The sequence below is a fragment of the Protopterus annectens genome, chromosome 9.part0, assembly GCF_019279795.1.
Source record: "Protopterus annectens isolate FY-2018-M chromosome 9.part0, PAN1.0, whole genome shotgun sequence".
In the NCBI taxonomy this organism is placed as follows: Eukaryota; Metazoa; Chordata; order Ceratodontiformes; family Protopteridae; genus Protopterus; species Protopterus annectens.
In genome coordinates, this window is record NC_056743.1 from 159,068,148 (window position 1) to 159,092,882 (window position 24,735).

A 24,735-nucleotide genomic window follows, 5' to 3' on the forward strand; every position below is an offset into this window, starting at 1 on the left:
GCTGCTGCATGTGCTTTGTAAGGTAAATGCCAAAAGGGGCATTGTACTCAATAATAGGCCTTATAAGGGAAGAATACAGGGATGTTAAGACCTCCTTTTCCCTGGATAAGATACCCTTACTTATGAGGTGGGCCATGTAGAAGGTTTTCCATACAACGGAAGCAACATGGTGGGTCAAAGGTCAGGTTGCTATCAACTTGGATGCCCAAATCCCTCACTACTGATTGTGTGCTTAGGACATTCTTATTAATGTGATCATTTGTGGGGATATTGCTCTCCCCAAAGAGTATGATGATTCAGTTTTTCGTATTCAGCCTGAGGCCATGTTTCTGGCACCAGTCATTTATCTGGGTGAGACCCACTTGGAGGATGTCCACATCACTAGGGGAAATAATGACAGTGCTCAGCTTACAGTCACCTCCAAACTTAGTCAGCCATAGCCCACTGGTTTTGGCCTGCACCTCAGAAAAGTATATCCCAAATAACAGGCCCCAAGATTGATCCCTGGGGTATGCCGCTCCTTATGGTTCTACTGCTTGAGGTGGCTTCCCCTAGTTTGACTAGATGGGTTCTATCAGTGAGCCAGTTTGCTACCCATCTGGTAACATAAGAGTCAATGACTAGTTGAGAGAGTTTATCTGTTATGCCCAAGTGAGGAATACTGTCAAAAGCTTTGATCTGGTCAAGCTAGGTGGTATGCACTTCCCCTCATCCATGGCTTTGGTGACTTTCTCAAAGAATTCAATCAGATTTAACAGACATAACCTCCTCCTGATGAAGCCAAACTGTATGGTATCGAATGTTTGCAGGTTGTCAATATATGTTGTCAATAATTGTTGATAAGGTCCATGATAATCCATTCCATGGCCTTGCAGATCAGGCTAGTTAGGCTGATGGATCTGTAATTTCCCCAAATCGGTGGATGCTCCACCTTTGTGCAGAAGAATGACAGTGGCTGTCCTCTACTCAGCTGGGATGACGCTGGTACTCAGGCTTTTGTTGAATAGAGTGACTAATGGTGCTTCAGGTTCCTGCCTGAGTTCATGTAGGATGCAGCCTGGGATGTTATCAGGTCCCATGCAGGCTGTATTTTTTGCTCTGAGGGAGTAATGATGACCTGTACCTGTTCCCTATTTATAAGGGAAAGGGGGCAGGTACTGGAGATGTCCAAATTTATTGATGGGGTGGCACAGATGTGAAGTTTTTGCTGAATCTGTCAGCCAGCAGGTTGGCTATATCTACTGCATTTGATTATGTGGTGTCCTTGACCACCAGTTCTGAGCAGATCTGTGTGCTTCCTTTTGAGATTGCAGACATATGTAAAGAAGGCCTTATGATTGTCTCTAGTAAATGTGGCCAATCTGGACTCAAAGTTTGCTTTGGAGGATTTCACTAGTGCTCTTATTTGCGTGTTCAGCCTAAGGAGAGGTTGCTTCCAACTGGGCACCTGCTCCTTCTTGGTCCTGGACAGTAATTTTTTCCTTTTATTATAGATTTTATTTATTGCAGATGTCCACCAGACAAGTTTACTCTTCCTTACTGAGAATGATTTTTTACTGTTGGGTATTCCTGATTCCAGGCATCTATATAAATGCTCATATAGTACTTTAGTGCAAATTTGGACATTGGTGCCAGTTCCTACAGAGGGGGAGGAGCTGTGAAGCTGTTTATACCATTGTTCAGGAGGTTGTAATCAGCTTTGGAGAAGTGTTTTTGCTTGACCCTAGCTAGAGGTGAGTCGGGGGAGATGGTGACTTTGAAAGTAACTACTTTATGGTGGATCTTACCAGGGAGGATGATACTGTAGGGATGATGCAGTGGTTACTCATGTTGGTTAATATCAAGTCCAAGATATGATCACCTCTTGCGGGGGTATCAACTAGTTGTTATAAGGTGTCTGCAGTGACAAAATCAAGGAATCTCTGGGAATTTGTGTTCTGGCATGAGTAGTTCTTCCAATCTATGTTTGGGTAATTAAAGTCGCCCAGGATCAGGGTAAAGGGTTGAATCTTGATAGATTCCAAAAGGTCCAGATAGGCATAGTGGGCATCTTGTGTCAAATGTGGGGGCCTGTAGTTTGCTATAATTTGAATAAGGGTCCTGTCAATGGTTAACTGCACCTGGAGTGTTTTCTGTGTGTCATACTGTTTGACCAGACTGGAGGTGTGTATGTCTTTAATATATATCAAAACTCCACCTCCTTTGGCTTTGCTGCCCACAGTTTGGGGTCTGAATGTGTGATAGGATGAGTAGCCAGGTAAGGCTGGGGTGCTCTTCACAGCTTTGAATCAAGTTTCTGTGACTGTGCAAATTTCAGCATCTTCCAGGGTTAAGAATGCTTGCAAAGAGTGCAGTTTCATGTTTAGACTCATAGCTTTTAGCAGCATGACCTTTAATCTGTGTTTTGTTGAATAAAAATGTTGGTAGTTTTGACCTCATCACTTTTCCTAAAAAGGCACTATGGGGGAAGCAAGAGCCTTTGCCAGGAGCCTGAAGTCCAAGTGAGACAGAAGCAGGCCATCTCTGGCAAGGCATCCTGGTCTGTCGATCATATCTTCCCAGGCTGTCAAGTATTGGCTCAACCAGCAATGACACCAGAAACTATGCCATTTGTTAAAGTCAATCATTTTCTGTTTGTGTTCAGGCATCATCCTAGGCGATGGTAGAATGCTGCTTAAGACTACGGACATACCTGGATGGAGATGGGCAAACTATACGTGGTAAAATTAGTAAAGGAAGTCAAAATCAGAAAAAAACTGATAGATTAGACAGATTATAAAAACAGGCCAGACAAGGCAAAACTGAAGAAAAACTGGTGTGATGGAATCAAAACAACCGTTATGGAAACAATCATGAGTGAGAACGGATGGAAACAAGGTGAGGAGGATACAACTGGAAGGAGAAATGAACAGGGTACAAAAGGAAATTCGGAAAAATGGTAAAGACAGAGAAGAGCCAGGGTTAAAGAACAAGGACAATAATCTGAATTAGAAGGAAAGGTACCAGCTGCAGTGGAAGTAGATCAATGATACAGGAAGGACTACTGGTAGATAACTGGGGAGGAAGAGGGAAAACATCTTGCAAGGAAGTATAAAAAAAAATAAATGAGATACTGGAGATGGAGTGACACAAAACACAGACAGAAGTAGGTAGAATAAATGTAATTAGAATGATACTCCTACCAGTACTATCATCAAGAAACCTGCCTGTTGGCCCAAAGGAGACCAACCTACTATAGAAGTACTTGAAAATGTGAATAGAGAAAGGGAAATGGAGAAGGTTATCAATAACAAGATATGACTGAGTAGGAAAAAGGGGGCTAGAGGATCCCATACGTACCCATGCAAGAATTAAACTATAATTTACATAGGTGGCTAGAGAGTAAGGGGAGACCAAAAGGCAAGCGGAAAATGACAAACAGGATGGTGGAAAAATTATAAAAGCATGAGAGAGATGAGGTAATGTGACATGAGGATAAGGGCAAAGAGTGAGAAATATGGAAGAAAGGAAGACTGTGCACTTTCAAAGGGAAGAAACAAGTAGAAAAATAGAAAGAAAAGGGGATAAGAGGAGAACAGGCATTAACAAAGGAAGGGGCAGAAGGCAGGCATTATTCAAGGTCCTAAAGGAATTAATACAGGAGTTTGGAGTAACACAAAATGAACGGTGGGTGAACCACTGACTAAGAGAAAAATAGCTAGAAAGGAGGGATGAAGGAAAAAACTCAGGAAAAGAAATGAAAGGAGAAAACAGAAAGGATAGACACATGGAGGAAATGGGAAAATGGGGGAAAGGTAAAAGTAAAATGAATGATTTATGGACTTGAGGCAGCCAAAAAGAAGGAAATAAGGAAAGGATGGGAAAAAGAAAAAGGGTGGCAGGCCAGGGAAGCTAATTGGAGAAAAGTCCTCAAAAGAACATCACAGAGATGCCTAAATTGCATGGGGTGAGAGAACAGATATTAAGAGTACTTTCTGGTGTGATGGTACTTCACACCAAAAACATTATATAAAGAAAGGACAAAAACAAAGATAAGATGCTGGATGTGCATGACAGAAGAGGCAGGTGTGAAACATATGCTCTGAGGGATTTATATTTTAGAGTGACCTTCTGAAAGTTGAGTGCTTTGATCAAATTCAAAAATAAAAAGACAAAAATATTTGTTTTTGCAGGCAGGCAAGCGCCCCTGAATCCCCATGTGGGCAGCACCCCCTGCTAATTATATATAGTAAATCCAAGATTGCAAAGGCTAAATCCCTGATCTCCACTATACCACAATAACACAATATAGGTTTCCCATTTCTCCCTATATGTCAACATTTCTGACATCAACAGTTAGGTTGCAGTGTTCTGACTGTCAAAGTTTACATCCATTGAGATATTATCATGTACCCATTCTGACAGTATGGTGGCCACAGAAGATCTGGAAAGCCTATCTGGAAATCTAGAAGCAAATATATGAAAAAGAGGGGAAAACTGCTGGGCATTTTGCATGTGGGGTATAGTCAATGAAGGAGCAGTTGCAGGAAAAAGAAGTGTGGACAGTAAGTCAGTAGCAACAGACAGATGCATAGCTATGTTGTGGAGAAAGGGGCATCCACCATGGGTGCCAAGGTGTTAGGGGTGCTATTATGATCAGCAGTTGCTGACGTAGCTCTTTATTGCAGTACCAGTATTCATATGAATGCTGATACTGTTATTACAGTTTGGACTGAGATGCGTAAGTGGTTAGTGGGTGCAATTGTATTTGTAGCAAACCACTTGCTACAGTGGAAGCATGGTTTCAGGGAGAAGAGCTTTTTTTCTTCTTCTCTGGTTGAAGAGATGGCCTTCTTTGTGTGTGTGTGTGTGTGTGTGTGTGTGTGTGTGTGTGTGTGTGTGTGTGTGTGTGTGTGTGTGTGTGTGTGTGTGTGTGTGTGTGTGTGTGTGTGTGTGTGTGTGTGTGTGTATATGTGTGTATATATATATATATATATGTTTGTGTATGGAATACATTCAAAATATCAAATGGATGAAATGACGAAAGTTGTAACATCAGCCATAAAGGGTTGAAACACAAAACCCTGAATACACTATAAACAGGTTCTGTGCAGGGGCAAACCCCCTGCTCCCCTTCACTCTTGATACTTATATATGCCAATTTCAAGATCACACTACAGTGAGAAAAGAATAAAAAACAGCCATCACTGTACCACAGTCTTGTACAACTTACTGCTGGATTGTTTAGTACAAAAGTCTGTAGCAAGTAGAGCAGACCATCCGTATTTCAATATTTTGTGATCCATCTTACTGCCTAAGACATTTTGACCATTCATTTAGTGTCACACAAATGAGCACACATACATATACACACACACACACACACACACACACACACACACACACACACACACACACACACACACACACACACACACACACATATATATATATCACACAAATTATATCACACAAATTCAGAGAAAAGACAGAAAGTGAGGATGACACAACACTCGCCTTCTTGGTCCTTTCCATGTCTGTTCACCATGAATGATCACTGGCAATCTTTTAGGTTTTATGTTTTGAGAGCTGGTCGATTATCTGGCAGCAAACTATACCTTGTGGCTTTTCCACGCAATCTGCTATAGAGTCTGATATAATGTCCAAGTAAAAAATTTTAATTTCCTTATAATTAGATAAGAAGAAACCTTCACTTTGGGGGCATTTTACCTGCTTTTTTTTTTGTTTGTTTTGTTTTTTTTTTGGAAGTGTGTAATTGTACTTGTGTCTACAAGGAGTAGTAACAGATAAATATACTGTAATGTTAATGTTTATATGCATGTAATAGCTTGCAACATTTTCTTTCTTTGTTTTATATTTCAGCCCCACATTTGCCAACATCACTTTCTGGAGCCAAAGTGACTTTGAAATGGTTGTCAAAGGTAACTAAAGAGTTCTAAGCACACTCATGTACTACTTATAGTAATAATATAGAGGATTCTTTTATCATTGTATGGAGTATTTACCTTTTCTGATCAGGATGAATAATTGATCATGCATATTAATTGGTTTTACAGTATTTGTATAATGCTCATGTTGATTTATTCCTGACATTTTTCCATGAAAAGTCAGATGTTTCTGAAAAGAAAACTGATTTCATTCCCTTTAGCCAGGGGGATAGCAGTCATATTTATTTTTTTGTTTGGAAAGAAAGGAAGAGGGGAAGAGTGAAACGGATATCAAGGTAAGAAAAGAGGATCGGAACATGTGTGAGGGCAAACAGATAAAGAGAGTACAGCACAAATAAAAGGAAATGCACACACTAGGATGAGGAGACATGGGATGTACAGAGAGTAGAGAAATGGAGATGAGAAAGGTTAGACAATGCACAGTGTATGGGGTAGGATGCAAGAGAAAAAGAGTACACATGGTGGAGGATAAGGTGAGGTACAAGTAGTTGATATATCATGTCCAGTCCTCGTACTGAGGGGTATCACAGGGATCCATCCCCATGTAATGGATAAAGATGGCTGGTGGTAGTTGATCCAAAGGCACAAAAGGACAAAGCCCTTTCTGTGCCCCAGACAACTGGTGTTCAAGTAGTGACATGGGCACTAGTGGGACTGGATAGGAGAGGACTGGAGTGAGTGGCAGATGATGGTTTACCCATCCTGTGGAAAGGAGGGCTGCCTAAGCTTGCTGTAGTAGTTGCATTAAATGTCTGGAAGTGCCATAATCCAAGCAGTTTGCCTCTTATCCAACAGGTTACTCAAAGTAGACTCAAACATCATGTGCCTCCCAGAGGCAGTGATTGCAGAGCTCACAGGCTACTGCAGGGTGATAGAGAGTTAGGCCATACTCCTGTGGAGCAGTCTGATGCAGGCCCAGTATCCTCAGTCTCCTGAACATCCCCAGACATGGGTCAGTTTGAGCCCAGGGGAGGCTAAGGTGAGTCTAGGGGACCCTATAAATGAAGAAAGGAGCTGATGGCAGGCGATGGTCAGCTGTGGGGAAGAGGGGACGATAGCTGGAGGCATAAGCCACATCCTCCCCTGTGATGTAATTGTTAGGGCAGGAAGGGTGATAAAACCTGTAGTTCAGGCTAAGAAAATCTCCATCCAAGCCATATGTCAGTTCAGTGCTCTATCTCTCCATCCCACCCTCCAGTACCTATTTCAGCTGCTCCTGGACAGCCTCATCCAATGCAGGCAGGCTACATGCCAGTGACAGGTGAGACACCCCCCTTCTGGTGTGACAATCCCAGCCTCATCACCATCATGCACCTCAGCCACAACCACAGCAGGCATGGGGTATAATGGAGGCACCTGAAGAGCAAAGCTATCATTTGTCCCTGCAAAGGGGAAACAAAGTAGGAAAGTAGTCTTAAGTGAATCTTGCACATGACTAGACAGAAATTATTTAGCATACATGTCAGCAAATATGAGGGGAACTAACTATAGCTAGATGCAAGCCTTTTCTGCTTTCAGGGGAAGGAAACACATTTTGCATCACCAGCATACTCTGCTCATGCTACAAAAGAAGTAGTATATCAGAGTACTATTGTAACTGTAAGGTGAAATGCTAGAACAATGCATACAATCCCATCAGTGTTTACATACCAGGCAACAGGCAGGTGTGTGCCCCTACACATATGCTAAGGTATGTAAACAGAATATGGTGCTTGTTATACATGGGGACATCCCAGGCAGTGTGCAGTTACCATGATGTAGTACTTGGCAACCCATCCCAGAGCATGGCCCTGTGATACCACAAAAGTGTAGTAGGTATATCACATGCAGTGACAAAACCACCACAACCCCCACACACATACCTGATAGATATATTCAGGATCTAATTATTAGGATGAGTTTGATATATACATACCAATAGCATCAACTGTCCCAAGTGTAAAAGAGAATCTAAGAAAAAGATAAACTATATAGAAAAAAGCTTACTGTATCATTTGGTGCATTCTTGCCTAACCTCCATTTTCCATGCAAAGAGATCATCAGTGTTCCTGCACCATGTTATCAAAATTATGCCTATACCCCACCTACCCATCCAGGTGATGTTGATGGCTGAGGACAATTCCCAAACCAGGTCATACTATGTACTCGCTTATCTAAATTTACCATAGTAGGGGTTCGGTGGGCACTCCCTGAAATGGCCCTGAAAGAGATAAAGCATAATCATGCTATCCTTCATGCTCTATACAGACACTCTTCCATGGGTACTACAGGAAGCTAATAATATCCCAAATCTCCTCTGGACATAGTCTCACTTTCAAGAGGATTAAAATTGTAGCTAATGTATCATGTCAATTCTACAGTGCAGCTACTTGTAAAGTAGTGTGGTACATGTACCCATCAGTCATCCAGCATAAGCTTGTGGCTTCAAGCTGTACAAGGTGCAGATAAGTAGCATGCACCATATGCAGTGGGTATGTGACAGCAAAATATAACAGCTCACTGGCATTCATGTACCCTTGCCCACCCTTACTAAAGCATGCTAACTAACCCTAATTTACCTGGGGAAACCTGTTTCTAACCCCAACCCCACACCTTACCTTAGAAAGATCCTTTCTGTAACACTATCACTATTCAGACACATTTTGTCTGAAGGCAGTGATAAGGTTTTTCAACTGATCAGGACAGGATACTGTTTGATTTCCTTCCTTGATACATTGTATTATTAATGCCCACCCCTCCAGGCATGTCTAAAGGTCAGTTCCCAGTGCTTTCTCCTATTAACCTGGTGAACTTGGGCATCCTGAGGCATTGTAGCAACTGCCTCATGTACACTGACAACCCTCTCCTCTTACCTCCCAGCACTCAGATTTGCAAGAGATACACTTGTATATCCAAATTGGAAGCCACGCACTCACCAGCCAAGACCGGAATATCTGGTCAAGAGGAGAAGATCAGCATTTGCACCACACCACATGGAACACACAGCCCTCCAGAACATGCACCAGAAATGCCTTCACATAAAAACACAAACCACACACCCACGTTTCCAGAGGCTCTCAATAAAAATCTACTCAAACAGCAGAGACCTCCAAGGCAGAAATTCACTCGACCACCACAACACAACACTAATCACAAGACACATAACTCTCCTAAACCGTGTGCCACTCAACCAAAGCCCCAAAGGCAAAACAGCATGACCAATGCACTAGTCATAGGTGGTTCGATAGTGAGGCACACTGATGTCCCACTCACTAGGTTGAATAAGGAGATAGTAACAAACAGCTGCCTGTCAGGTGCCAGGATCCTCCTCATAACACATGCACTCAGTTCCCTCAACAACAGGTACAAATATGACTCTGTCATTGTACATGTGGGGGTGAATGACCTGAGACATACCTCCCTGAACTACATGAAAAGAGACATGGAGGAGCTCTTGGATTATGTAGCCCAGGTGGGTATGACCCTAGCCCTGAGCAGCATCCTACCTTCACTGAGAATGATACCACAGTACAAGCAGAAAATGATTGATTTCAACAATTGGCTAAGTTTCGGGTGTCATTCTAAGGGGATCAAGTATCTGTCTGCCTGGGATGACATGATTGACAGACCACGATGCTTTGCCACAGATGGCCTGCATCTGTCACTCCTGGGCTTCTGGATACAGGCAAAGGCTCTTGCCACCTCTATACTGCCTTTTTTAGGTGGTGTTCCAAGGACCAAATTACCACCATAACAGATATAAACAAATGCAATCTGAGGGTCATGCTGCTCAACACTTGAAGTCTAAATCTCAAAATGGACTCACTCAAAGTACTCTTTAAATGGAGAACATCAACATTTGTGCTGTAACAGAGACCTGGTTCAAGGCAGCAGAAAGCACCCCTGCACTACCAGGCTATAACTCATTCCACACCTTTTGTCCCCCATAACTTGGACCGAAGCTCCAAAGGTGGTGGTGTTTCCATATTCATAAAGGATGTGCACACCTCCAGACTGGTAGCCCAACATAATGCATCTGAGATACTCCAGATGCAGCTAACATTGAGTAAGACAGTGATTCAGGTTGTAGCCTGCAATAGGTCCCCATCCATGTCCCAAGACTCACACTCCATGTTCCTAAGCACCCTGGAGAATATTAGGGTCCAACCTAGCACTCCCATACTGGGTGACTTCAACTACCCCTCCATTAACTGGGAAAGCTACTCATGTACCAAAGCACTTGCCCAACATTTCCTGGAATTCATTAATTCCAATGCTCTGGACCAGCTCATTCTTACCTCCACTAGAGGTAGCTATTATTAAATCCCCATTTAAGCTCATTCTTACCTCCACTAGAGGTAGTAACATCCTTGACCTGGTCATTACTAACATGGGCAACCATTGCTCTACACCAATAGTCAACTTGTCCCTGGTTAGATCTGACCACAAACTAATCACCTTGGAAATCCACATCCCTCCAACCCCACCCCCACCCCACAAAGGTAACCAACATGAAAAACTTCTCCAAAGCTAACTTTGGTCTCCTAAGAAGAGAGGTGGCTAACTTCACGGCACCCATGCAAATGTAGAATAGTTGCATGACCATTGAATCATACAACCATGCTCTGTACCAACACGTACACAAATGCATGGATTTTGCCATACCCAATAGAACCAAGATGGTCTCCTCCAAAACAAGGAAGCCAATCTGGTGGTCCTATGCCATAAACAAACTCTACAACAGAAGGAGGAAAATGATGCGGAATAAGGTGATTTCTCAAGAATGAAAAAACTCCATTATCAGCCTCAACAAAAAGTTGAGATCCCTCATCAAAATCTCTAAAGCTAGCTATGAAAACAGAATTGCAGCAGATGGTAAAGACAACCACAAGGTCTTCGGTTGTTATGTAAAGAATCTCCACGGCAATACTAATATTTGCTCTGAGCTACTGCACAATGGTATTCTGAGCTAGCAGATATTGCCAATATACTGGCTGACAGCTTCACTGCTAACTTTACCCCTCTCTCCCCCCAAAGGACCAATCACAATACCAGTAGATTGCCAGGCACCCAGTATTAATGCTGCACAGGTTAAAATAGCACTGTCCAAATCCAAGAATACAGCTTCTATGGGACCTGACAATATCCCTGGCTGTGTTCTACATGAACTACAGAGTGAACTGGCACCTCACCTGTGTGCCCTGTCCACTCACAGCCTCACCTCACCCTTTGTCCTTACTGAATGGTGCACTGCTACAGTCATCCCTCTCCACAAAGGAGGAGTGACTACAGACCCTGGGAACTATCACCCCATCAGCCTGACGAGTCTGATATGCAAAGCTATGGAACGCATCATCATGGACCTAATAAACAAGAGTGTATAGGGAATCTCCAAACTCTGGATCCTACACAGGTTGGTTTTGTAAAGGGTGGATCGTGCCTGCTCAACTTGGTCGACTTCTTTGTGTCAGTCACCAGAGCTGTGGATGAAGGCAAGGTGGTTCATACAGCCTAACTTAATCTGACAAAGGCCTTTGATAAAATTCCCCACTCGGGAATCATAGAAAAACTCACTAAGTTAAGCATCAACCCCTATATCACTAGGTGGGTTGCAAACTGGCTCACAAATAGAACCCACAGTGTGAAAGTAGCTGATTCCAAGTCAGACTTCCGACCAGTCATGAGTGGAGTCCCACAGGGTTTGGTCCTGGGTCCTCTCCTGTTTGGTATCTACTTCTCTAAAGTCCAGGCCAACACGAAGGGACTCTGGCTGACAAAGTTCACAGATGATTGCAAACTGGGAGCTATTATTAAATCCCCATTTAAGCTCATTCTTACCTCCACTAGAGGTAGTAACATCCTCGACCTGGTCATTACTAACATGGGCAACCGTTGCTCTACACCAATAGTCAACTCGTCCCTGGTTAGATCTGACCACAAACTAATCACCTTGGAAATCCACATCCCTCCTACCCCACCCCCCACTCCGCAAAGGTAACCAACATGAAAAACTTCTCCAAAGCTAACTTTGGTCTCCTAAGAAGAGAGGTGGCTAACTTCACGGCACACATGCAAATGTAGAATAGTTGCATGACCACCGAATCATACAACAATGCTCTGTACCAATACGTACACAAATGCATGGATCTCGCCATACCCAACAGAACCAAGATGGTCTCCTCCAAAACAAGGAAGCCAATCTGGTGGTCCTCTGCCATAAACAAACTCTACAACAGAAGGAGGAAAATGATGCGGAATAATGTGATTTCTCAAGAATGGAAAAACTCCATTATCAGCCTCAACAAAAAGTTGAGATCCCTCATCAAAACCTCTAAAGCTAGCTATGAAAACAGAATTGCAGCAGATGGTAAAGACAACCACAAGGTCTTCGGTTGTTATGTAAAAAATCTCCACGGCAATACTAATATTTGCTCTGAGCTACTGCACAATGGTATACTGAGCCAGCAGATATTGCCAATATACTGGCCGACAGCTTCACTGCTAACTTTACCCCTCTCTCCCCCCAAAGGACCAATCACAATACCAGTAGATTGCCAGGCACCCAGTATTAATGCTGCACAGGTTAAAATAGCACTGTCCAAATCCAAGAATACAGCTTCTATGGGACCTGACAATATCCCTGGCTGTGTTCTACATGAACTACAGAGTGAACTGGCACCTCACCTGTATGCCCTGTCCACTCACAGCCTCACCTCACCCTTTGTCCCTACTGAATGGTGCACTGCTACAGTCATCCCTCTCCACAAAGGAGGAGTGACTACAGACCCTGGGAACTATCACCCCATCAGCCTGATGAGTCTGATATGCAAAGCTATGGAATGCATCATCATGGACCTAATAAACAAGAATATAGGGAATCTCCAAACTCTGGATCCTACACAGTTTGGTTTTGTAAAGGTTGGATCATGTCTGCTCAACTTGGTCGACTTCTTTGTGTCAGTCACCAGAGCTGTGGATGAAGGCAAGGTGGTTCATACAGCCTACCTTAATCTGGCAAAGGTCTTTGATAAAATTCCCCACTCAGGAATCATAGAAAAACTCACTAAGTTAAGCATCAACCCCTATATCACTAGGTGGGTTGCAAACTGGCTCACAAATAGAACCCACAGTGTGAAAGTAGCTGATTCCAAGTCAGACTTCCGACCAGTCATGAGTGGAGTCCCACAGGGTTCGGTCCTGGGTCCTCTCCTGTTTGGTATCTACTTCTCTAAAGTCTAGGCCAACACGAAGGGACTCTGGCTGACAAAGTTCACAGATGATAGCAAACTGGGAGCTATTATTAAATCCCCAAGTGATGTTGAAATCCTACATAAAGGCCTCACTGAGACCATCAACTGGTGTCAGAATCATGGCCTTAAGCTCAATGCCAAAAAGTGTGTCGTCATCCCCTTTGGGAAAAACCCAGTTCTTTTGAATTACCACATCAATGGTAGTCCACTGAACACAGAAGGCGGTATAAGAGATCTGGGAACACAGGTTGACAGCAACCTCTCTTTTGACCACCACATTGCCACTGTGGTCAGAAAGTCCTTCTATGTTGCACATCTCATTACTAAGGGTTTTGCATCCAGGAAGAAAGACATCATTGTCTCCCTCTACTCTTCCCTCATTAGGGCAATCATTGAGTACAATGACCCATTTAGTATGTACCTGACTAGACATCTGCAACAACTGGAGAAGCTGCAAAAGTACTTTACAAAGAGGATCCTAGGCCTTAAACACTTGTCCTATATGGACAGACTCAAAAAACTCCAGCTATTCTCTGTCTCATATCGCCTACTTAAAGGCAATGTCTGCTTGACTTACAAAGCCATGTCTGACTCAGCACTGTTAGAAATGCTACATCTAAAGAAATCCCAATTCCTCCGCACCACATGCTCCAGAGACCTCAGTCTCATTACCACAATCAACAAAACATGCTGTAGGGACAGGTTCATAACCTAGAGACCGCCCATGCTATGGAATAGACTTCCCATACATGTCAAGCAGAGCACCTCACTGGCCCTCTTCAAGAGAAATCTTGATGAGCGGATGAAAACAGAAAATTCACCCCGGGGATCACTCTAGTGGCTCTACTCGACAAAGGCACTGGAAACTAAGGACAGTTGGCACGATGCCAGGGTAATCCTATGGGCTAGGCTTGTAAAGACTCCAGGGCCATTAGCCTAGTACACACCTATGAACATATGAACCTATTGGAAATGTGTTTTAGTTAGGTTTAGTTGCAATCACTAATTTCCTGTGCTTTGTGCTTGATAATTAATGAGTTCATCCATTAGATATGCATTCTCAAAAGTTCAAGCATTTAGACATAAAAATAAAGATCAAATTGAAAAGAGGAACATATTTTTGTAGAGTGCAAGCCCAACTGCACACCCCACACCCTATGCTGCTTTTATATACCAACTCCAAGATTGCACTACTTTGGGGAAAAGACAAATTCCCAGTTCCAAGTGTACTGTAATCTCACACAACTAAATACTGGCAAAGTTAGAAAAGTCAGTTTTTGAACTGTTTTCTCAGCAGTTCAAGCACTTGTTGATAGTGTGAGCACTTGACAGTAACCCATGTATGGTAAGTCACTTGGTCGAATGTTACTTTGGTTAAAGACAGAAAAAACCTGGCAGAGATGATTGAAAGGTATTTGAACTGTACTGGCTTTTTGTCTGTGTGAGATCACAGAACAGTGAAGAATGGGGAATATGCCTATTTAGTGTAGCTCGTGTAGCTCGATCTTGGACTTGGAGTATATATATATATATATATATATATATATATATTTATATATATGTGTGTGTGTGTGTGTGTGTGTGTGTGTGTATATATATATATATATATACATAGACAGATTTTATATATATATATATATATATATATATATATATATATATATATATAGATAGATAGATAGATAGATATATAGATATATATATGGGATTCGTGCATAAGTTTAAAGTTTCACTACTTCGAATCCCACTTCACCGAGACCACTTGTTCGAAGCAGTGAAACTTTGAACATTGACTTCGGCAGTCACATTACAGCACGGAATGGGAATATTCACTTTTCTCCACTGTAGTGCAATCTCGGAGTTGGTATATTTAAGTAGGGGGGTGGGGGGGGTGCAGGGGGGCTTGACCCCCTCCCCCTGCAAAAAAAATTTTTTAGTGTTTTTTTTTTTTTTGAGGGGGTCGCCCAGGAAACTAGACTTTAGCGAAAGTGCACTTTCATTGAAGTGGACTTTGGCTGAAGTGTAGGGTCTGCTGCTCTTATTTTGAAGTGTATTTTCGATGTAGAGCAGTAGACCCATGTATATCTATCTATATATATAGATATATATATATGCATATATATATATATATATATATATATATATATATATAGATTCCCTTCAGATGATTGAGTTTCCGAAATCTCAAAATTCATATGGTGGAGACCATATGATCGAGTTTTCAGAAACTCGAACATCTGAAGTGGGGGTTGAATAAAATGTGTGAGTGCCTTAGGTGAGGGATTCTGCAGGGGGGCAAGCCCTCTGCACCCCTGCTACTTAAATATTTGAAGTCTGAGATTGTACTACAGCAGGAAATAAGGAAATCTCTCGTTCCACAGTGTCTGCAGAAGTGCGGAAAAGGAGATTTCCCTTTTCCCCACTGTAGCACGATCTCGGAGTTAGTATATATATAAGTAGAGGGTGTGTGGGGGTTGGAGAGGGGCTTTCCCCCCTGCAAAAACGTCTTTAAATGTGTTTTGATTTTTTTGGGGGTTTTTTTGTTTTTTTTATTTTCACTTCTGATGTTCGAGTTTCTGAAAACTCGATTATATAATCTCGATCATATGAGTTTCGAGATTTAGGAAACTCGATCATCTGAAGTGAATATAGATATATATATATATATATATATATATATACATATATATATATATATATATATATATATATATATATATATATATAAAGGTCTACTTCATAAGATCAACAGACCATTTGATCGACATTCATTTGGTCGACAGCTCATTTGGTCAATAACCAATATTCAAGGCACTTAACAGGGATTTGCCCCCCCCTCGCCAATGTTGTGCGACCCTGGAGTTGATATATATAGTTAGGGAAGGTGTGGGGGTCGAAGCCCCCCAAATATTTTCATTTAAAATGTGTAGTTTTTTTTTTGTATTTTCATTCTTTTAAATGTAAATAGGTGGGGGGCTTCAACCCCCCCCCCCACACCCCCCAACTATATATAACAACTCTAGGGTCGCACAACACTGGGGAGGGGGGGCAAATCCCTGTTAAGTGCCTTGAATACTGATTGTCGACCAAATGAATGTCAATCAAATGGTCTGCTGATCATATGAAGTATATATATATATATATATATATATATATATATATATATATATATATATATATATAAATATATATATATATATATATATATATATATATATATATAAAGATAGACATATAGATATCTATAGATATATCTGTCAAGGGTGTATGGGGTATAGAGTTCCTTGCTATCTGTAAAAATAGTGATTTCTCTGTTTTATTTTCATTTAATATTTGTGTTTCAAACATTTAACTTTAGGAATATTTGATCTTCCTTATTTTCCTTATCTATATATCTGTATCTACATTTGATATATATATATAGATAGATAGATAGATAGATAGATAGATAGATAGATACAGATATAATTATAATCATCATCAGCCCCTTTTTAACCATTTTCTACTTGGGGTATTTTGTTAACTGTCACCATCTCTCTCAATTCAATGCCACACTCTGTCTTCTTCGACACTCATACCAGACTGTTATAAATTTTCTATCATACAATCCATGCACCTCATTGCTGGACATCCTTGTTTCCTCTTACCTTCTTCGTCTATCACAACTCTTCACCAGATTGTCTTATGCTTTTCTGCACATGTGCCCAGTCCATGGTAATCTGTTCTCTTTGATCTTTACTGCAATTGAAGCTACTTTGGCTCTTATATCTTGATTTCTTTGTCGGTCCCACAGTGTGCATGCTACCACCAGTCTTTTCAAGCTCTTCATTTCCTTCACCTCTAGCTTCCTCATCTGATTTGTCTTTATTACGCAGGTTTCTGTACCACGCTGCTGTTTTGTACACCTTACTTTGTAGCTTCTTTGGCATCCCTCTGTCATAGAAGACACCTGATACTGTATGCCAGTTGGATACAACCCCTCTGATTCTAGGATTGACCTCTTCATTCAGACTTCCCTTCTCCTGAACCACCCCTCCCAGATACTTGAAGCTGTTAACCTGTTCCACTATTTTCCCTTCCATCTCAATTCAGCTTCATCTGATTTCCCCAATTTGCTGCCATTACCACTGTCTTATCTGTACTTACTTTCATCCCATGTGCCTTCAGTTTTGCATTCCTGTTTTTTAATGTAGTCTATCACCAGTGTTTCTGGGACTTTGAACCACCACAGTACTGCCTAAATCAGCTTTCTTAGGAACTTGTCATATGCTTTGTCCAAGTCTAGGAATGCCCAGTTGGACAATTTCCTTATCGATAGCTTCTATTATATTCAGTTATCTCTCTCACTGCAAACATCAGATCAGTTGTGCTACATCCTGATTTGAATCCAAGCTGCTCATCTCCCATCTTACTTTCAAATACTTTGCATATTCATCTATCAATCCCCATCTGTACTGCCCACAGTTTGTTCTTGTATACTGGCACGAATATGCTTTTTCTCCAGTCATCTGGAATACGCCTCTGTCCACACTGCTACGAGTGCCCTCAGTAGCCATTTTTCAATTATCTCACCCAGTATCTTTATCATATCTGCTGTGACCTCATATAAGTCTGCTTCTTTCCCTGAAATTTTCCTAAGGGCTATTCCTACTTCCTCTAGGGTGGGCTCCTCTTCTTCTTGTGTCTGTGGCACTACAGCTTCTGTGGGGGTTTCTTCATTCAAAAGTTGCTGAAAATACTTCTTCTATCTACCCATAATGTTCTGTGGACTGGTGAGCAGGTTGTTACTGGCATCACGTATGAAGGATGTCTGACTATCTTCTTTTTTCTGTCTGTCTTTGCCTTGCCTCCTACTGAGTCACTTTCCAGAAGCTGGTAGAGCATCTGTGATGTCCTGTTCTTTGCTGTTGCAGCTAGTTTTTATTCCTTCTGAGCCTGGTCTATCTTTTCTATCTCTCAATTTTTCTCGCACTTCTTTCTATTGATGACTTCTTGAATTTCTGAATTCCACCACCAGCTTTCCTTATGATCATTATTTTCATACCTGGCTCAGCAACATATCTGTTCTGTAGTCCTCAAACATGCTGTTTTGAGGCACTGCCATTCTTTCTCAACTTCCTCCTCTTCTTCAGGTGCTAGAGCACTGAGTAATTCCTTTAACTGTTGCACTTTCTCTCCAATAAACTTCCAGGTTTTTCAGAGGTGGGAGGAACCCCACACAGATACAGAGATAGCATGCAAACTCCAAAAAGGCATTGGCCAGAGGTCAGGATCAAACCTTGTACCTTGTGCATGGGAGGCAAAGACCTTAACGATTATGCCAACTGGTCTGCCTTTTATATGGTCTCTCTGTTATATATATATATATATATATATATATATATATATATATATATATATATATATATATATATATGTGGGTCTATGATCGAGCTATATAATCGAGTTTCTGAAAAGTTGAATATCAAAACAAAAAACACAAAAATCTACCTTTTTTACATTTTTTGCAGTGAAGCAAGCCCCTGAACCCCTGCATGTGGTGAGCCACCCAACACCCTCTGCAAATTATATATATCAACTCTGAGAGCGAACTACAATGAGAAAAATGGTAAATTTCACAATCCTCATTGTACTGCAATCTCCATTCAAAAGCTGTGAGTTTTCACCATATGAATTTCGAGTTTGTGAAAACGTGATCAGCTGATAGGGAGCTCTGTATATATATATATATAGATATATATATATATATATATAAAGATATATATATATATAAAAACATATCTACACATATATATATATATATATATATATATATATATATATATATATATATAAAAACATATCTACATATATATATATATATATATATATATATATATATATACACACACACACACACACACACACACACACACACACGCACACACAATCAGATTTTCTGCAGGTGTGGCAGATATGGAAAGGCAGGATTAGTATACACATGTTAGGGACAGAAGTAGGCCAATGATGATTTGTTTTCTTAAATTTGCAGTCGGATACGGTGTTGGTTACAGTCCTAAGGAATGCATTTTCAAGTTACTCTGTGCTGATTAAATATTTGAAAGGGCATTCAGTGCTGGGAAAAGATCCCGTTCTTGAAGATTGTCCAATATTTCATAAGATCAGAGGAAATAAATAAAATTAAAGACATAAGGGAACTTTTTTGGGATAGAGAGGTACCAAAAATGGAGAAGCTATGCAATAAACTAAAGAATATTCAGTCTGAGAGGCAGAGAGTTAAAACTAAAAAAATATAAGGTCGGGTGGCACGATGCCAGGGTAAGCCTATGGGCTAGGCTTATAAAGACTCCAGGGCAATTAGCCTAGTACACACCTGTGAACCTATAAATGATGACAGGGGAAAAGTTTCTGGCTAGAGATTGATAAAGGAATGTTTCCTTCAAGGTCAACCCAAACTTGTTTCTGTTATGGGGAAAGAGCAGTGAAAGTAAAAGAAGAGAGATTTTTTAATTGATGGTACAACTGTTAGAAATCTGAAATAGATTATTACTGCAAAAATGTATAATCTATGGGAAGTTTGAATAGAAAGAAAATTAAGTAGACTTATGGATGGGGAGGAACAGATAGACAGGGTTTTGAATTAAATTAAAAAAAAGTTTGGGGAGAAATTAAAGAGCTTAAATTCCATGAGAATTTCTGGTAAGATCACAGCAGGGGTCTGGAGCTCAGCCCTGACCTCTAGAAACTATATGGAATTCATATATATATATATTACAGCTCTAATAATCTTCTAGCATATTATCACAAATCATGATAAATACCTATTAAAAAATGTGATGCTGATGTCTGAGGTTCAAAGCTGTAAGGAATGAAAGTATGTAGTACTTTTTGTAATAGTTTGCAGTGAATGTCCACTCTAGTATCATGGTTTATTTACATTTATATCTCTCTGTCATTTTTTATATGTATGTGTATATATATATATATATATATATATATATATATACACACACACACACACACACACACACACACACACACACACACACACACACACACACACACACACACACAGACAACATAACCTGGTATCAAGCACATGTAGTTTTCCAGTACTACACACTTTCCTTAAGGAAGAGCAAACCAAAACAGGGAAAACTAGTTGTACAGGCATGATTGATATCTTCATACAAATTATTAAAATAGACTGTTGTCATATCTTCTAATTTAAGATCCATGTCAAAGATCACATTTCATTCTTGTTGAAACCACGGTTTATTAAGTAAAAACGAGACACGAGTGTTTACACCCTTATCAGAGTTTCATCAGATCTAAGTTATAAGTAACAAATAATATACACTTTTCTAATTTCTATATAAAAAGCCATGTAAATTACATTTAAGGCATGAATCCAAGACCACTTAAACAGATCACATTCAGTGGCAGTGATTCGAACAGGGATACATACTTAATTTGCATTTTTATTGTGATTGGTGCTGTTTACTCCTTATCTAAGTAAGTGCAAAGTCACTGTGTCTCTGGCTGTTGATCTGTGTGTTTACATGTCAAATAGTAACGTAAGCATCTAGTCCTGCATTTTTCTTATATTACTGCACTGTATAATAAAACAGATGGTAGTGAGACTAAACTCAGTGTGAAATGCTGTGATGGGAGAGGAGAGAAGCATGGTGGTTATCAGAACCCAAAAAAAGAATTGTACTGCTAAAGATACAGGGATTCTGCAGTGGTACAGCGGTAGCGTTGTTACCTCACAGCAAGAGGTTCTCCCGTTCGATTTTTGGCTTGGCTTGGGAGTGCCTTATGTGTGGAGTCTGCATGTCCTCCCCGCGGTTGGGTAGCGTTCGAAAGACATGCATGCGTAAGTGAGCTTGCCTTCGTTGAAGGTTGGGCGTCGAGCTGGCACCTCAGCGTTTCATAAAAATCTACTGTCAATCATTAGCGGACCAGAATTCCACTGTGGCGACCCCTTTCCGGGAAAAGCCGAAAGACAAACAACAACTGCTAAAGATACAGGTATAATTATGACTTAGCAACTGTTTGTGTCTAGCAAGTATTTGAGAGAAGAAATGAGAGCTAATGTTCCAAAGACAAGTGTCTGGAGCATTTCTCCCCGGGCATCCACTGAAAATAGGCTCTGTCCTAGTCTGACTTTCCTGGTCAACAAATGTTAAATAAATAAATAAATTGCTCTCAGGGTTAGTAGTAATTCAAGCTAAAATAAAAAAAAAACAAGTGTGAAGATATCTGTGTGCATGTATGAGAATCATTCAAGCTAAGATCAGACACCCAGAGATTTACCACAGATTTCTTAGACACAACCTAAAGGGTACACTAATGGAAGCTGAGGATCCAGAGGAACTGATACATAACTCAGAGGAAAAAAAATCAACATAAAACAGATGATGTAAATGTTTTAAGTTATCCAATCCTTTAAATATATTTTCAACCAAAGGTCCTGCATAATCGTCACAGATAACACCGTGATGATGCTGTACAGGGAGAACATGGTTATTTTTCTTGTGCATGATGGTCATGGAAATATGAATCTGGAGAGACAGCTTTGAGGAATCTTCTGGTTGATTTGCTTTACCAGGAGCATATTCCATTGGGGCAGTTTATGCTCTGGTCTCAGCCCAGATCTCTCGTGGAAGCTTGAGAAAGAAAGAACTAAAGGTAGTGTAGGTGGGCGTTCTCCTTATACTATAGATGTGCCGAAGTCTAGGTAGGAAAGTTTCAACTGGGCCTAGAGATGGAAGGGTTTTAAGCTCTGAAAGTTGCGGTGGATATCATGCTTTCTTCTGCAGAAGTCCCTAGTGTTATCACTACTGCAATACTGAACATACCCAAACATATACAGTTATATTAAGTTCCTAATGTCTCTAGTTCCTAATGTACTAGTGTCTCTGCCTGACATACAAGGCCATGTCCAACCCAGAATTGATGGACATGCTCCACCTAAAGAAAACCATATCTCCTCGAGCCAAATGCTCTAGGGATCTAAACCTCACCACAACAATAAATAGGACATGCTGGAGGGATAGTTTCCTGTCCCAGAGACTTTGCATGCTCTGGAACAAGATTCTAATCTACATTTGGCAGAGCTCCTCACTAACACTCTTCAAGAGAAACCTTGACGAGTGGATGGGAAACAGAAAGTTTACCCCAGGGATCACTTCAGTGGCTCTGCTGGACAGAGGCACAGGGAACTAATCTAAGGGGGCAGCGAAAACCAACACTTTCTGGCTAGGCTTATAAATGCCTTCAAGCAGATAGCCTAGTACCGACCTTTGAACCTAACACAGCTATACTTTCTGTTCATATTTGTGTGGGACTTCCCTCGGTACATTGTCTTTATCCCATGTCCCCAAAACATCCTGTTTTATTGGCTACATTAAGTTGTCCATATATGTGTTATATTTACCTTTACCTTTGTAGCCCAGACCATGACTGAAAATAATCTGAGAAGAACCAGGTCGCTTATCCAGTTAATAAAATTTGAACAAATTATTAAATAAATAAAGCAGACTGTGCTTCATGGGTCACAGAAGTAAGGTTGCATTACTAGCCAAATATCCTGCTGATCTCCATACGTTTTATATCAAGACAGTGTAAGAAACTTCTCTGTGTGGAAGATTTTCAGTCCACATATTTCTAGTTAATCTATGTATATTAATCAGATCAGACAATAGTAGTATAAGTAGCGAACTTAAACTCGTCTTAAGTCAAAACAAAACAAAACAAAAAAATAATTCTAGAAAATATATAATTGTACAGCATTACTAAGCTAGTGTGCAGGGAGTGCCTTCTGTGTTGGGTCTGCAAGTCCTCCCTGCGGGTCGAGTGGTGTTCCGAAAGACATGCGTGAATGGGCGTGCCTTCATTGAAGGTTGGACGTCGAGCTGGCAACTCGGCACAGTGAAAATCTACTGCCAATCATTAGCGGACCGGAGTTCCGCTGTGGCAACCCCTAACCGGGAAAAGCCGAAAGACAACAACAACAACTAAGTATTCGAATGTAATCCAAGCAAGGCAGGCAGTCTGTTTCCAGTCGAAAATCCTTTATTAAGTACACACACAAGCGATCCAAGTAAAACAAAAATAGAGTAATAATTTCCTCACAAGCTTTCTAAATATATATATACATTTTATCAGGCATGGGAGTGGTTTATTGTGCTGTAAAACAAAGTGTTATTGGCACACATGTTAAATTCACATCCCTTCCCCTATCAGTGTGACATTCGAGCTGGTCCTGCCCTACTTAGTAGCTGTCATAATAATATATAACCCTTATGTACTTTAAATCAAATTTATAATGATGTGGTAGCTCTTATTTAACCAGATTATTAAGTAGATTATTAAGTCTGTGATTTTATCCAAGACAATATATTACATGGCTGGAAATATATCAACCTTAGTTCATTTGGCAATCAATATATATATATATATATATATATATATATATATATATATATATATATATATACATATACATTTTGCATGTAAAAATAAATTAAAAAAAAGAAAGGAAGGAAGAAGTTCACAACAAATAAAGAAGAAAATGAAATGGATGAATGCAAAACAAAGAGAATACATGCTTAAAAGGACACTGCTTTGTTATTTAAAACACAGATTACAGGGAATGATAACATTTTTTCTATCAGAAGACCTTCAGTCTACAGAAAAAGTTATAATTTTTCCAAAAGAAAAGGTAGAAAAGACAGGCAAGTGGTAGGTGAAAAGGAAGAAATCAAAGCTGAACATGGAAGGATTGAAGAACATTACTGTAAGAAAAAAGAAGAAAAAGACAGATGTTGACAAAATGGCTCAAGGTGTGAATGCACAAAGCTAGCTGAATGAGAACTGTGCACTTGCAAATGTAATAAGCAATTAAAACAGTGGGATTAATAAGACTAATAGTGATGAAGATCATTCCTTTTTAACAACTGATAGAACAGATATTACAGAATTATTTATTTATTATTATTTATTTTACGTTTGTTGACTGGATTTCTCCAGCTGAGATGATAACCCCTTTTCAGCAGAGGCCCGGGGAGAAAAGCTCCCCAACATTTACATATACATTTTAATGGTAAAAGGTATGTAAGCCAGAAGACTTTAATAATACTAGAGCTGAAATTATACAGGAGGAAATATTAAAGTTCTAAGTTGGGAAAAGTACAATCTTAGAAAATATGTAGGGTGATTAAGTTTACATTACATTTACAAAACATGAACAAGGAAGAAAAAGCTAAGATTGCATGTTCTTCTCTAGTGGCAACTACCTGGCTGTATCTACAGAGGTAGTTTAAGATGGAGTAAGAGGCAATAACCAAGAGAGGAAAGATAGATGGCACTAAAAGGGAAGAGAACCAGTAAAAGGCTGGCACAGTACAAAAAATATGAGAGGATGACAATTTAATGGGGGGGTGAGTAGATTGACATATTCAGTGGCTTTTTATGTATTCTTTGACAGCTGATTTGAATGCCTTTGGTTGTTTAAGTGATCAAATTTCCAGTGGGAGTTTGTTCCAGGAGAC

The 24,735-nt window shown here is 40.3% G+C and overlaps 1 protein-coding gene across 5 annotated transcripts in view; it reads left to right on the forward strand.

The window, feature by feature from the left end:
- Positions 1-24,735, forward strand: part of LOC122811105 (para-nitrobenzyl esterase-like) — a 284,915-nt gene that overhangs the window by 199,500 nt on the left and 60,680 nt on the right. For all 5 annotated transcript variants that reach the window (XM_044082687.1, XM_044082684.1, XM_044082685.1 and 2 more), the window contains one exon: positions 5,863-5,921. In XM_044082687.1, coding sequence (XP_043938622.1) covers positions 5,863-5,921 — 59 coding nt within the window. The remainder of the gene's footprint in view (positions 1-5,862; positions 5,922-24,735) is intronic.